Source organism: Trichosurus vulpecula, chromosome 7 (genome assembly GCF_011100635.1).
Source record: "Trichosurus vulpecula isolate mTriVul1 chromosome 7, mTriVul1.pri, whole genome shotgun sequence".
Lineage (NCBI taxonomy): Eukaryota > Metazoa > Chordata > Mammalia > Diprotodontia > Phalangeridae > Trichosurus > Trichosurus vulpecula.
The window spans coordinates 249,700,789-249,716,789 of record NC_050579.1 but is presented as its reverse complement, the minus strand read 5'-3'; the positions used below and the strand labels follow the sequence as shown (position 1 = coordinate 249,716,789).

Sequence of the window (16,001 nt, the reverse complement as noted above, 5' to 3'; positions counted from 1 at the left end):
AATAGAATGGGACAAAACCCTAGACTTGGAGTCAGGATACTCCATTTTGAATCTTGGCTCAGGCTCAGTAGCTGTGTGACTTTGGACAAGGAACCTAGGCACTGTGGGTCTCAGTTTCCTGGTCTGGATAATGGGGATAATGATATCCTGCTTATCTCATAGGATTGTAGTGAGGAAAATGTTTTATAAACATGAAAGCACTATAAAAATGTGAGTCCTCTATTTTAAAAAGTTATGATTATTTTTTTCTTGGATGCTGGCCCGTGCATAAAGATGACCAAGAAAGGGGTTTTTTGATGGTGATGTTGATAAATAACAGTGAAGGCTAAGGGGTCTCCTGTCTCAGAAATATCCTCTGGCTTAAATAATTGAAGAAATATGCAGCTCTGCTGATATAATTAAAATTTTTTGTTTGTCGTTCAGTTGTTTCAGTTATATCTGACTCTTCGTGACCTGATTTGGGGTTTTCTTGGCAAAGATGTTGAAATGTTTTGTCATTTCCTTTTCCAGATCATTTTACAGATGAGGAAACTAAGGCAAACAGGGTTAAGTGACTTGACCCAGGGTCACACAAATAGTAAGTGTCTTAGACTAGACTTGAACTCAGGAAGAGTCTTCCTGACTCCGGGGCCAGCACTCTATCTACTCTATCAAACAGCTGCCCCTAAAGATTATTATGCTACCTAAATTAATTTAGTGCCAGACCAAACTACCAAGGATTACTTATGTCGCTAGTCAAAATAGGGAATGAGACAGGACTGTTATTTCACGGATATAGAGAGAATGCCCAGGTAAGGAAATTCCGTCTACCAATGCATATTAGTGTCTTCTCTGGAACTTAGAGCCTCAGAGAGTTGCCTAGAACAGTAAGAGATTATAGTGACTTAACCAATGTATCAGAGGTGGGACTTAAAAGCATATCTTCAGGGCTCCCTAGATACTATGCTACAGCTGCCTCTTAACAACTGGGTGGCACAGTAGATGGAGCGCTGGGCCTAAAGGAGCCAGCCTCAGATACTTACTAGCTGTGTGACTTTGGTCAAGCCACTTAATCTCTATGTGTCTCAGTTTCTACAACTGCCAAAGAGGGGGAGGGACAGTAATAATAAGACTTACCTCCCAAGGTTGTTGTGATGATCAAATGAGATAATATTTGTAAAGCACATGGCACACAGTACCTGGCACATAGTAGATACTTAACAAATTCTTGTTCCTTTCCCTTCAACTAGGCAAATAAATATGAATGTATTTAAATATTATATTTATATTATCATTTAATAAATTATTATTTTATCTATTAGATGTTAAATATTATTGTAAGTATTAAACAAATAAAAGAAATATCACCTGTAAGGAAATTTATGCCATAAAGACATATACAAACATATATCCATGCCTGCATTCCTAAATATACATCCTTACCTTTCCTGAAAATAGACAGCAGAGAGAAACAGCGTCTCACTGAGAAAGATCGAGACAGAAAAGATTCAGAGAAAGAAGCATCAACACATAAATATAATCAGAAAGAGTCACAAAGATACAGAGCTAGAGAGAGATACAAAAGTACAGCCATCCCTAAGTCTCAGCCCTTACTTATAATGAAGTCCCCTTCTTGGCGTCTAGTGATGGATGGATAAATAGATAGCTATAGATATATTGATATATGCAGATATCCTATGTCTGTATATATAGTGCATGTATATATTCATATCTATATCTATATATCACCAGATTCTAAGATGGAGATATGGATATATGGACATATATATATATGGATATACATGTATGTATATGTGTATGTACACACATGCATATATACATGTAGGGAGAGAGTATGCGTGTTATACACACACACACACACACACACTCACTGAGAGAGAGACATTGAAAGTCAGTCTCCATTTGGTATAGATTAGCTGGCCTCTGAGATTTAGTGATTCTCTGCTCCTCCTTCTGCCTAGTACAATGGATGGTGTGTGATGTGTGGGGAATGAGCAGGTAGGGGACAAGACTTGGGATCTTCTGAGCTCCAATCCCTGATCACCAAATGCCTGCCAAACGTTTCCATCTGGATATTCCTTAGGTATCTCAACATGTCCAAAACAGGACTCACTATCTTCCATCCCAAACCTTCCCTCTTCTAAAATCCTCTTTTTCTGTCCCCCTAACCCCATATCCAATCAGTTACTTTATTGTTGTTGTGGTTCAGCCTTTTGAGTTATGTCTGACTCTTTGTGACCCCGTTTGGGGTTTTCTTGGAAAAGGTACCAGAGTGGTTCTATTTCCTTCTCCAGTTCATTTGACAGATGATCCGAGGCAATCAGAGTTAAGTGACTTGCCCCAGGGTCACACAGCTAGATTGTGTCTGAGGCTGAATTTGAACTCAGGTCTTCCTGACCTCAGGCCTGGCACGCTATCCAGTACACACCTAGCTATCATAAACTTATACCCAGTCAGTTGCTACATCATTTTAAAGGTACCATCTTTCTCACACTGAATTCCCTTCTTTCCACTCAAAGGGCCACCTCCCTATTTCTCAGGCCCTTAGCGTCTCTCACCTAGGCTAATGTGATAACCTCCTAATTGGTCTTCCTGCTTCCCCTCTCCAATCTATTTTCTGCCCAGCTGCCAAAATCACATCCTAAGGCAATCTGATCATGTGGCTGCTTTTGCTGAAGAATCTTCAATGGCTCCCACTGAAGCCAGGCTCCTACTTACCTTTATGGTTTTATTTCACCTTATTTCAGACCAACTTAGGTGCTGTTCCTGGAACTCTTCATTCCACCACTCTGCCTCTGTCCCTTCGCATAGGCTGTCCTCCCCTGTCTACAAGGCACTCCACTTCACCTCTGCCTCTTAGAATCCTTATCTTCCCTCCAAGACTGGGTTCAAGGTCCTTCTTCTCCATAAAACCCCTTAATCATATCTACTTCCTCAACTTATCTTTTATTTATGTTCATAGGCATGTAGATAGGGTGTGCCCAGTGCACCTAGGTACACCCTAATGTCTCAAAGAAGTGGTTTATGTTGTGTCTCATTTTTAAAGTTTGTATTTTTAAAGTTCAGTTAATTGTTTTAAATTGAGTTTAATTTGTTTAATGAATAAAATGCCCTGTATGATTGAGTATTCAATAAATGCTTGCCTTAGAAAACAAAACATAAAATGAAATTCTCTGGCTGTACACTCTGATGAAAATGTGCTATGTTTCACTTTTTTATGCATTTTATTCCTTCCCACCCCCCTTTGAATATAAGCTCCTTGAGGGCACCTTGCACAATGTACTGCACATAGTAGGTATTTAGAAAAGGCTTTAAAAAGGTTATTTTTATAAAGCACCTACTATGTGCCAGGCTTTGTATTAAGTGCTGGAGATAAAAAAAAAAAAAGGGCAAGACTGTCCCTATCCTCAAGGAGCTCACTGTCTAATGGTTGTTAGATTGGATTGAATCCAAACAATGTCAGGAAGTGAGCTCCTTAGGACCTTCTTCCTGCCCTCCACTCGCCCCACCCCTTGTCCATGTGTATCTCTGTTTAATGTCTCTGCTGTTGGTCTGTCCTGAATATATGAAAGCCAGACCTGTTTCTGTGTCGTTTGATGGAGATCCCCCCAGGTTAAAGAATGATGGTGACCACGATGAGGATGATCCTGTGGTGAGATCAACAAGACTGGAGCCTAAGCCCCAATTTCTTGACAATAATGGGAATGTGGATACATTGCCAAAGGCCATTGGGTGGGAGGTCCACATAAGACAGATTCTTAACCTTTTTGGTCATGGTGCCCTTTGGCAGTCTGGTGAAGCCTGTGGATCCCTTCTCAGAATCCTGTTTTTAAATGTGTAAAGTAAGATACATAAGATTATAAAGGAACTGAAATATAGTTATATATCTATATGTGTGTATTTATGTCTATATATAGGCATATGTACGTATAGATAAGTCTTATATATATACATATGTGTTTTATATATGTATGTGTATATATAGAAATATATAACTATTTATATGTGCATATACACACATGTACATATGTACATACATATGTATATATGCATGCATACATACATACATATGTACATATACATATATATGCCAAGTTGATGGGCCCCAGGGTAAGAACCCCGGGGGGTTCTCTTCTTCCCCTCATTTTTCACTCAGTGATAATGTGACCTGAGAGGTGATCAGGATTCCTTCTTGGTAAACGGTCTGTGCCCTCTTGCCTGCTGGGTACACCAGGCTGGATGTCTCCACAGCCAGCCTCTCTTTCTTCCTCTCTGTTTTTCCCCCAGGTGTTCCCCTATTATTTGTCATTCCCTGGAGCATCGTGAAGTACCTGTACGAGGATGAGGGGTGGGTGCCTTGTGCAGACACTGGTAGTTGGGTCTCCTTGAGACGTTCTGGGGGCTGGCAAGGGGAGCTGGACCTAAGGTCAGGGAGGCCCTGTCCCATGGGGTCCATGGGAGTCCTTACGCCTGGCTGTGTGACTGTTGCCTGTGGGGAGGTAGGGAGGAGCCAGAATACTATGTACCCAGTATATTATGACCCCATCTCACAGGAGCCCATTTCCCCAGACCCTGTTATAGATAGGTCCTGGTGACTGGGACTCCACAAAGGGGTTTGTCTGGAGAATCAGCTTCCCTATTTGTGCCTACCTGGCTGTGCTTTGCATGTGCTACGTTGGTATGCCTGTCTCTCCTTATTTGTATGTGGCTGTGATTCTTTGCCTGTGGGCTCCTGTGTGTGTCATACATATGTATATGCATGTATGAATCCCTCCTCTCCCCAGATGTTGGAACAGAAACGCTAACATGAACTATTGGCTGATTATCCGGCTACCTATTATCATGGCCATAGGAGTGAGTGACCTTGGGGAGGTGAACCCCAGTGGAGGGAGGGAATTTATGGAAGGCTCTGGTGGGAGGTGGGGTGGGGGCTGAGGGGAGAGCCAGGGAGTAGAGAGCCAGGGAATAGAGGAAGGGGAGGGGAAAAGGGAAAGAGGGGAAAGATAAAGTACATTGCTGTAAGAGTGATGTTGTTGCCAATCCTCCCCTCATTATTCCACAGCTCAATTTCCTCATCTTTATCAGAGTTATCTGCATCATCATCTCCAAACTGAAGGCCAATTTGATGTGCAAGACGGACACGAAGTGCAGGTGATGGACAAGTTACTCAAAGGGCAGATCGTCATTCTGCATTGTATCTTATCACCTCGACTTGTTTGTTGCTCAATGTTGGTCATGTACCTATGTACCTGTCTCCCCCAAATTAGGGTCATAGAACTGGAAGAGAAAATGGCGGTTGATTCTCAGTTATCCATGGCTATAAGATCAGTGGGACACTGGATAACAGATGCATGGATACTCCCCAGCACAGCAAAGTTTTAGATAAGCTTCAACATCTCCACCAGCTCTTACAGGGTGATTTGGGAACACTGAGTTCCCTTCTGGCATCTATGATGCTAAAGCTGGAGAAATGAGGTACACATGCATGACATAAAGCAGCAGACAGTGCAATGCAGGATGATGACCTCAGTGCTGTAGGGTGGGAAGAGCAGAAGTTGTCATTCGGGGCTAGTGAAACAGAGAGGAGAAGGTTAGCTCAGGACTAGTAACAGAGTCAGGAGTGGAAGCCATGGTCCATGCCTGTGGGCTACTGCATAGGTACTGTATCATAGGTACTGTATCATAGAATGTCACACCTGGAAGGGAACTTAGAAATTGCCTAGTCTGTGGTTCAATTCCCTTATTTTATAGGTGAGGAAACTTGAGGACAAGAGAGAGAAAGTCACCCAGGTAGTAGGTAGCAGCAGAGTCCTGGCTTGCCTGCCAGGTGCCCCAGCAGCTCATAGATGCCTCTTTCTGATCCCCAGGCTGGCCAAATCAACCCTGACCCTCATCCCCTTGCTGGGGACCCAAGAGATTATCTTTGCCTTTGTGATCGATGAGCATGCCCAAGGAACCCTGCGTTACATCAAACTCTTCTGTGAGATCTCCTTCGCATCCTTCCAGGTAACATCAAGAACTGGTTATCTTCCGAGTAATATCAAACAGCAACAGGGACTGGCAGAGGAGTCACAAACATTCCCATTTAGCCCCTTAGGTCCATCAAAAGCCTCTCCTGTCTGATCTATCATTTGTCCCTCATGTCTATGCTGGGAATCAAAAGCAAGGCAAGCATTCCTATTATCTCCATGGTACAGATGAGGAAACTGAGTCCTAAAGATCTCTGTTTCCAGGGTGGGGTGTGGGGTTGCAGCGTTCCAGGGTTGGGAGAGATGCAGAATATTTGAGACAGCAGGGTGCTGAGGACTCCCCAGACCTGATCTATGGAGCCTTAGCTTCCTGACAACAATATTTGGTTTCAGGGGCTGATGGTGGCCATCTTGTACTGCTTTGTTAACAATGAGGTAAGGAATGGGGATTCACATTGGGGGAGTTGAGGGAAGGGGGAAGAGGTGTTAAAAGGGCTGGGAGAGGCTGTTGCCTTGATTGGTCCTTTGGGGGCACTGGGCAGAGAATAGGAGGGTGGCCCCACCTTAGCTAGATTGTCCAATCTACCTCCGTACCCCATTCATAATCCAACTCTCCAGATTCTTCCCACAGAGTACCTACTTTGTAAGGAATCTGAATGTTTTTCATCCTAGTGATAATCCCCCTCTCCCATGCCACCTATGTCCTTTACCATTCACTTACATTTTGCACTTGTCCAATGTAACTTTAGGAAGATAACCTCATTTGAATGACAATTTTAACCCATGCATAATTAGAGAAGTCTGCCTGTTAGTAAGCGATCATAAAATGAATGTGAAAGCTACAGAGAGATTAATTGATTAATTAACCAATTAGTGAATTCAGCCAACATTTAGGGAGCCATGCACTGTGCAGAGGAAAATACAAAGTTCCCCCCTTCAAAGAGCTACCAGTACAATAGGGAAGATTCACGTACTACAAAGAGTATTCAGTGCATAAGAGAGCTACAAAGTGCTATGGGAACACGTGGAAGAAAAAGATTACTTCTAGCCAGAGCAGCAGGGAGGGCTGCTTCGAGAAGGTGGCATTGCAACTGAATCTTAAAGGAGGCATTGCCAGCATAAGGAAAGGCTTAAGCACATAATGGGAAAGCACAGGGTATGTTAAAGGGTTCACTCTCTAGGTAGTTGGAAAAGTAGGTCTGGAGATCATGGATGCGATTGTACGTTTGGTAGTCACAAGTGTTGAGGTGATGATGGAAGTTATATGAGTGAATAGAATCAAAGAGAGCTCAGAGAGAAGACCAAGAATAGGATTGCCTAAATTTAGAAGGAAGGAAGAGGGAGCAGAGCCAGCAAAGGAGACATAGAACCAGTGACAGGAGTGGAAGGAAAGCTGAGAATGGACAGCAGTATGAAAGCCAAGAGACAAGAGAATCTTAAGGAGAGCAAGGTTGTCAACAGTGTCTGAAGCTTCAAAAAGTGCTAAGAAAAATTAAGACTAAGAAAGACCATTGAATCTAGCAATTAGTAGGTCCTTCATGACCTCGAAAAGAGCAGATTCAGTAAAGCATGGGCTTGTTTAGTCATTTTCACTTCTCCAGCTCATTTGACAGATGAGGAAACTGAGGCAATTGGGGTAAGTGACTTGTCCACGACAACATAGTAAGTGTCTGAAGCCAGATTTGAACTCAGGTCTTCCTGGCTCCAAGCCCAGCACTCTATCCACTGCACTACCTAGCCACCCTTAAGCATGGGGTATGGAGACCAAATTACAAGTGCCAAGGAGTGACTGTAAAAGAAGTGATTATAGTCTTTAAATAATTTTGGCAATAAAAGAAGTCAAGAGATGGGGTAATAGCTTGAATGGGGTAATGGAGTGAAGAGGTTTCTATTTATTTTTCAAGATAAGAGAGACCTGAGCATATTAGTAGACAGATAGAAAGGAACCAGAAAAGAGGGAACAGCTGAAAATCTAGGAGACAACAAGCCTGAACTTTGTCTTTGCCTCTCCCTCTGCACAGTGCAAGGCTCCATAAATGTTGCCTGAATTAATCCATTAGCCAAGACCTGAAGGAAGCAGAAGGGGACAGGCTCAAGGCCACAGGTGGAAGGGTTAACTTGGCAAGGAGGATGGCCACTTTCTCCTGTAAAGATTGGAGGGGAGAAGGAGAGGGTGGCTGCTGCGATTGAGAAGGGGCTGATGAGCTGAGAAAGGTGTGGAGGAAGCTCATGTCAGAGGGACCTCTGAAAAACAGAAATTGAAGTCATCTGCTTTGAGAGTGTCTGTTTTGAGGGCTTTGAGTAAGGTTGGGGGCTCAGGGAGAGAGGTTTGGTATGTTTGCTGTGGGGAATGTGATGGGAAGTCAGTAAGAGATGAATGGAAAAAGTTGCCAGGAGGCAGCAAGGGCTTATGCCCTTAAGGTTTGGTATTTTTCTTGTTGTTCAGTTGTAGCCAACTCTTTACAACCCCCTGGGCAATTATCTGTGAAGTTTTCTTGGCAAACATACTGGAATGGCTTACCATTTCCTTCTTCGGTTTTATGCGGGCAGGGTCTTAGGTGACTTGCCCAGGGTCACACAGCTAGTAAGTATCTGAGGGCAGATTTGAATTCTGTTCATTCTGACTCCAGGTCCAGTGCACCACTTAGCTGCTCCAAGGTTCGCTAAACCAAAATGTTATATGTAAGATCTGGCCTTCCTTAGCAGGGAGGAAAATGCAGCTTCTTCATTTGCTGACAGCTCCTAGGATGGAGGTGTATATGTCAGTGGGAAGGGGGGGAGGGGTTGATGTTCAAGTCTAACTGGTGACCTTGTACATCTGAGTCATCGCCAGAGGGAGTGCCATCAGAGCCAGGCTGTTAACAAAGGCAATGAAAGTCAATTCAAGGATTGTTTTCTCCCTGGCTTTGGAGAGGGAGAGCCACAAGGGATAGAGACTACTGTGATTCATTCAGTTGGGCCACTTAAGCCCAAGGACTGGAGTGGGGAGGTGGAAGGGCCTTTAGTATGGAAAATGCCTTTGTTCACTTTCTTCACGGTGGGGGAAATGTCCTACATAGAAAAAACGAGGTGCTGGTGAGCAAGAAAGGAATAGGAACAGATCTACACCATGTCAGACACATCTAAAAAGCCCAAGAGTTGGAGGAGGGGAGGGAATGGGACTTTCCCAGGACCAACCAGACCAGGCTATCAGGAGGCCGGGCGATGAACAATTCTCAGGTCTTCCCCTCACCTCATGCTTTCCCACTCCTCTGTGAGAAAATGCTAAGTCAGGCTTCCCTCCTAGGTCAACTATCCGGAAGCCCAGAGGTGACCGCAGAGGTGGGGCTGTTCCAGAATACCACCTCTAGAGCCCTGAGGCAGGGACCCTCCTTCCTTTGGGAGAGATTTTCTCCCAGCACCCACTGCTTCTTTTTTCACCCTCCAGCCCTATGAATCTCATTTAAGATTTTGATATAATGCTGGGGAGGCACAAGCCAGTTCCTTAGGCTGTGCCTCAGACTTTTTCTAGACCCTTTCCTACCTCCAAAGTGTTCAAGTCTGAGGGGCTTCCTGTTGGCTTTGCCCAAACAGTCCATACAGCACAGGGACTAGGGATAAGAAAGATCCCTAACTCTTTCTTCTAGAGGACATTAATAAAAGGATTTTCACAGTATTATAGAATGTGGGACCTGGGGAAGTCCTTAGAGATCATCTAATCCAGCCACCTTGTAGAAGGAAGGAAAGTGAGACAAAGAGAAGAAGCTGCTTGGTCAGAGTTCAGACTAGACCCTGGCTCTTGTGACCTGTGACCTGTGACTCTCAGCTCATACCGACTTCATTCTCAATCAGATGTGTGGGAGCAGAAGCCTTATTCCCTTCACAGTAACTGGATCATAAGAACACAGATTTAGAGCTGGAAGGGACCTGTGAGACCAGTGAGTATTGGCCAACTTCTTAATTGACAAATGAGGAAACCAAGGCATAGCTAGCTAGAGTAAGGACTAGGGCAAGATTTAAACTCAGGTCCTCCTGAGTCCAAGCCCAGCTCTCTATCCACCAGACTGCCTAGGATGAGGAGACAGTGAAAACCCATCTAGTGCAGCTTAAAGGTCCAACTCTAGTAGGAGAAGAGAAAAGGAGGCTAGCCCTATTCCTTTCTTCTGACTCCTCCTTCTCAGGTATCCAGGCTCCTTCTAGATTCTGGGGATGGCTCAGCAAAGTCAATGGACTGCTGCCAATGGTTTGCAATGAATGAGGGAGCAGTGCAGGCTGCCTTGCTCTCAGTTTTCCCCAGAGGGCATTTTAAAAAATGAATAAAATGTTGAAATATATGAAAATAAAAATGCTTGGCCTCTTGTGGTCCCTTCAGGAATTATTCACAAGTGTTATAGCCAAACCTCTCATCTTCCCTCTCTTTCTCTCTGACTTAGTGGTGATTTGCTGCCCTGGAACTAGATCTGGGTCCTTCATTTTATGTTCTCGGAAGGGAGGATAGCCACATTTCCACTAGCCCCCAGAGCACAAACCATTTCTGATGTTTAAAGCAATAACATTGAAACATGGGGCATAACTGAAAAAAACCCACCCCCAAATAAGCATTTATTAAGTACCTACTATATGCCTGGCACTTTATAAATATTATTTCATTTGATCCTTACAAGAGCCTTGGGAGATAGATACTATTATGATCCCAATTTTACAGTTAGGAAATTGAGGCAGAGGTTAAGCGACTTGCCCTGGGTCACACAGCTAGTAAGTATCTGAGGTCAGAATTGAACTCAGATCTTCCTGACTTCAAGCCCAGTGTTTTACTCACTGTGGCAGCTAGCTGCCTTTGCACCAAGGAGCCAGGGGAAGAACAAGATTCCATTGGCAGAATTTGGCTGGGGAGGGTGAGACAAGCCCCTTCTGTGTTCCACAACCACATCACTTTCCCAACCCCCTCTCCTTCTCTCTTTTCTACCTTCTCCCTTTGTAGATGCTACCTACCTCTCTTCAATTCCAAAATACATACACACGCTCCATAGACACACTCAACTTCTCTCATTAAAACAATACACCTCAGCCTAGATTCCTGATTAGGAATCTCCTTGGATTCATGTTGGAACAGAGTATTGCATTTCCCATAATCACCACCTTTATCACCTTTTTGCTAGTGACGTTGATTGTGTAACATTTACAGGGACAAAACGGGGAGCCCTTTAGTGGGCTCCAGCCTCAGATGTGACTTTCCCCAAAGCCATTAGACCATCAAAACTTTCTTTTGCCCACAAATAATAATGCATTAGCCTTAATCATTCATGCATCCCTTTTCTCATTGGCTTCTTCCAGTGTTAAAGTTTCTGCTTTCTCCCCCGTCTTTATCCAACTATTGTCAATGATAACACACATCCGCAGCTTTTCCCACCCACCCCTACATGAACATCTAGTCCCATGAACATCTAATTGCATAGGAGTCGGAGTCAGTTGGGTATCATGGAAGGAGGAAAGGACTAGGAGTCCGAAGACTTGGAGTCTAGTCCAGGCTCTGCTACTTATTACCCACATGATCTTTGGCAAATCACTTTAGCCCTCCCAGCCTCAGTTTCCTCATCTGTAAAATGGAGCTGATAATACTTCTACCAGCCTCACAAGACTGTTGTAAGGACTACATGAGCTCGTATCCATGAAAGTGCTTTTTAAACTGCAGTTTAAACCCCGTGTGAGTTTCCGTTGTCATTTAATGTCTCATCTTTATATCCCGTCACTGGATCTTCGTTAGGCTAGCTGCCTGATTTCCTTCAGGTCCACCCTGATTCCTTTTGGGTTCTGGCCTCCTCTCAGCTGCCTCTGAGAGAGAAGTGACATGTGTTGCCATCTCCCAGGAGTCCACAAAAGGACACAAGCCGTTCCTTTTGGGCCAATACCGCAGATGGTGAGAGCGTCTCTCTATGCGCAGGGTTGCTATGGCAATGCTTCAGGCCTATGGGAAAGATGGCCAGAAGGCCGCCTCTAGAAGCTATCATATCTATTCAGGCTACTGAAGACATGCAGGCATAGGAGGTCTGAGGAAATGGAGGGGGGACAGAGGGAAGAAGGGATGCAGGAGGCAGTATCGATTTTTGGTCAAAGTTGGCTTCATCTTGCCATTGCTTGGAAGGAAGGAAATAAACATTTACTATGAAGGACCTACTCTGTGGCAGCCACTTGACTGAGCACTTTATCTTGTTTGATCCTGGCAACAACCCTGGGAGGTAGGTGCTATTAATTATCCTGATTTTACAATTGAGGAAACTGAGGCAGAGAGCAGTTAAGTAATTTGCCAAACATCACACACCTAATTAGTGTATGAGGCTGGAACACAGGTCTTCCTGACTTCAGGACCTAGATGCTTCTAGTAAATGTTTGCTGAAAATAATAATAATAAAAAAATAAAAATAATAATGATGATGATGACATCTGGAATTTAAGTAGCTCAGAATCCATCTAATCCAACCCCCTCAGAACTGAGGGTCCAGGAAGGTAAGGGAATTGATCTGTGGTCTAATAGGTTATTCATTTTTATAACTTTGATGACCCTGGTGTCAATGCTATATGTGATCAGGGGCTCTATTGCTTAAGTACATTTCAGTACTTTGATTGGAACAGTGAGAAGTGTTTGAAAGTCCTGTCTTCATGGCAGATCTGTGCTTGTGAGACATTCTACTCTCTAGGAAATCTCCCCATAAGTGAGGGGGTTTTCCATAGATATCCCTGATTTCTCTCATTTCCTTTGGCTCCTTATCAGAGGTTCCTTTTATCTCCTGTTCTAGGCAGAGCCCCATGTCACCCACTGCTCAGCTGTGAACAGCTGAGGTCAGTTCCGGCTGGCATAGGTCCCCATTAGTAACAGTGGCAATGTAGGATCAGGAGGTCAGCATGGCCCGAGAGACAGGAAATGGGATTTCTCTGTTCCCTTTTTCCTCTATGCACTTGTCTTGTTTCTGTGACTTCAGCTCTGAAGGCAGCAATAGTGTGTGCTTTGGGCAGCCCATCAGGCAAGCCCTATAATCTGCCTGGCCCTGTGTTGTGAGGCTGCAGTAACTTGTGTGCACACAGAGGACTTCTCTGGACATTATCAGCTTTGAACAGAAAAGTTCTTTTAAGGGATGGCATGCAGGGTGGTGCAGACATCTCACTGAGCTACGTTAGATCGATGGGAGCTGTTGGGAAGAGGAGGAGGAAAGAGATGGGGGAGGCAGGGAGCGGAGTGTTTGCCACAGAGACTTGGCAGGGGAGCCACAGCTGGCTTACCTTACCAACAGCAGCTGCACATCTGGCACAGCAGGCAGGCCCTACTGGAGGGAGAGCCTAAACCTCAAATGTGGTCGAGAGAGTGGCCCTGAGTGCAAGTCGGTGCCCAGAGGAGATTCATCCTTCTGGTCCTGGGAAATTACATGTAGCTTCTTGCCTGCTAAAGCAAGTAACATTTACCTTGGAATTAAGAAGGAGTTTCCATTCTCTTGATCCCAGGGACTGGCTGTGTAGCTCCAACATGGAGTATAACATTTCTCTGAGGTCAAGGAGCCAGCCTTCGGGGAGGCATTTTTGGTGCCAGAGTTCTTGACGATACCTCTGGGACCGTCTACTCTCCATAGGCATGAGGGGAGCTAAGGGAGAGGTCACCAAAGCTGTTCATGTCCTTTTGGCTCTAGGGGAAGGATGAAGTTGCTTCATATTTTGCTGTCAATACAATCTGTTTCCTGGGTACCTGCCTTGTTCTCTTTGGCTGCTGTTCTGAATTCTGCTTGATGGAGTGAGGGTGCTGTCCTGGATTCTATCCAGCAATTCCAGTGCACACTGCATCTCCTGCTGTGGTCATTTCTGCCTTTATAGAAAGGGTGTGTATGTGTGACTACACACATACGTACATATATACACATACACACACTGTGGTATACTAGCATGTGTATGTATGCAGTGTTCTTGGTATGCTGTTCTCTGTATCATAGAGGCTGACCATTTCTGAGCCACTTCCAGATGTTTAGAACTAACCTTGGTTTATCAATTCACTTCAGCTCTCTTTCTCCCAATAACCTCCTCATCTTTGCTGCTCTCTTCAGGCTAATGTAGACATATGCATAGATATATTTGGAAGGGACGAGTTCATGAGATCACAGGGTCACAGATTTAGAGCTCGGAGATAAATTAAACACTAACCTCCTCATTTTATAGATATGGAAACTGAGGCCAAGCTGTTAGATGGAAAAGCCAGGATTCAATCCCAGGTCTTCTGACTCCAAAGGTCAAAATACCAGAACTAGAACTAGAACCTAGCTCCTCACACTGGCTCAGTACCCCTATGTCTATACTAGGCTCCTTGTTCCTTTCATCTATTCACTTTTACCTATTGGTTGGAAATATGGGTTTAGTGGCACTCCAGTAGAGGGAAAGAGGGTATGATTTGGTCTTCTCTGAAAGGGTCCAGCCTCACTATAGACTGTGAGACTAAAATTGGGAAGATGTGATCTCTCTCTCTCTCTCTCTTTCTCTACACCAACCAGAAGTTAAGTCTCTGTCCTCCTCTTGTCTCCTCTCGTCTCCCCTCGTCTCCTCTCGTCTCCTCTCCTCTGTTCCCCTCCCCTCCTCTCGTCTCCTCTCGTCTCCTCTCCTCTGTTCCCCTCCCCTCCTCTCGTTTCGTCTCCTCTCCTCTCCTCTGTTCCCCTCCCCTCCTCTCCTCTCCTCTCCTCTGTTCCCCTCCCCTCCTCTTGTCTCCTCTCCTCTCCTCTCCTCTGTTCCCCTCCCCTCCTCTCCTCTCCTCTATTCCCCTCCCCTCCTCCCCTTCCCCCCATTCTCGCTCATCCTCTCTTATTAAATGATATTGTGACGGATTGTGAAATGTACCTAGCTGAATCACGGAGTTTAGAGATGGGAGAGTTCAATTAAGTCATTGAGCCCATCCCTCTCTCCTGAGAAGAGGAAAATGGGAGACAACAATAAACAATTTTATTGGGATATTAATTTGGGTGCCTGAAGGCCCTGACTTGTGTCTCTTAATATAAGACTTTGGGATTTTTTTTTCTCCTTCCCCTCTAATGCAATAAAGAAAAGCTTTTGCAATTTGTGGGTAGTTTGGTTTACGTATTTGTTTTCACTTTCTCTCCTTCTCCCATGAAAGGTCCAGTTGGAGTTTCAGAAGACCTGGGAGCGCTGGCGATTAGAGCACTTCTACACACAGAGAGATTGCAGCATGAAGCCCCTCAAGTATCCAGCCAGTAGCCTGAGCAGTGGTGGCACAGTGGGGAGCAGTCTATATGCAGCCACCAGCCAAGCCACCTGCAGCTAAGATGCCCAGGTTTTTCTCTTCTCACCACCTGGAAGGCCTAGCTGGGATAAACCCCAGAAGTGGGAGGTATCTTCCTGAGCACTTGGGCAAATATGCATGCACATACACATACACTGTCACACACCCAGGAGTCTTCTGCTTTATCTCTCCCTCCCCCAACTTATCAAACAGGCAAATGGATGATTCCTCCTGGGACTCATGGACATACACATTTTCTCCAAGGAAAGGCAGCCTGCTAATTTGATCACTGTGTCAGAAGAAGAGGAAAAATGATTGTAGCTAAAATGAGGATTTCTTCCCATTAAGGCACAAGGCCCCTGGGGTTCCCCAGACAGAGCAGCAAATCAACCCCAGCCCTAAATTCAAGGTCAATAGCCAATTAGAGGGGCTGGAGCTGGGAAGTGGAGGTGGAGAGCAGCACAGAGAGTGTCTGATGAAATTACAAACACAACACAGGGCCAGTTTTGAATAGAGATGTCACTTGGCTCCTGCTGGAATCAAACTGTCCAAACATTCTGCTTAATTAAAAGTCTGTGTAGGGAGGGGGATGCTGTTTGTGTAGCTTTTGCCCCTTCAACTCCTAACTTGACTCACCTTAGGTCATTTCCTTTGACCACAACCAGCCCCACCGTTGAACAGATCTCTGAGCACAGGAACCCCCAGTTATGTAAGGGACTGAAGGGATATCATCTGATCCTCTCCATGAGGATATCCCTCCCTTGGATCCTATTTTTCTCAGCCTTTAG

At 44.7% G+C, this 16,001-nt stretch overlaps 1 protein-coding gene across 1 annotated transcript in view; it reads left to right on the top strand.

Moving 5' to 3' along the window:
* GLP1R (glucagon like peptide 1 receptor) overlaps positions 1–15,255 on the top strand; it is a 57,119-nt gene extending 41,864 nt beyond the window's left edge. Inside the window, exons 8-13 of the mRNA XM_036768362.1 lie at positions 4,288–4,348; positions 4,785–4,854; positions 5,063–5,151; positions 5,868–6,006; positions 6,363–6,404; positions 15,088–15,255. Of these exons, the coding sequence (XP_036624257.1) occupies positions 4,288–4,348; positions 4,785–4,854; positions 5,063–5,151; positions 5,868–6,006; positions 6,363–6,404; positions 15,088–15,255 (569 nt within the window). The remainder of the gene's footprint in view (positions 1–4,287; positions 4,349–4,784; positions 4,855–5,062; positions 5,152–5,867; positions 6,007–6,362; positions 6,405–15,087) is intronic.
* The last annotated feature ends 746 nt before the right edge of the window (positions 15,256–16,001 follow it).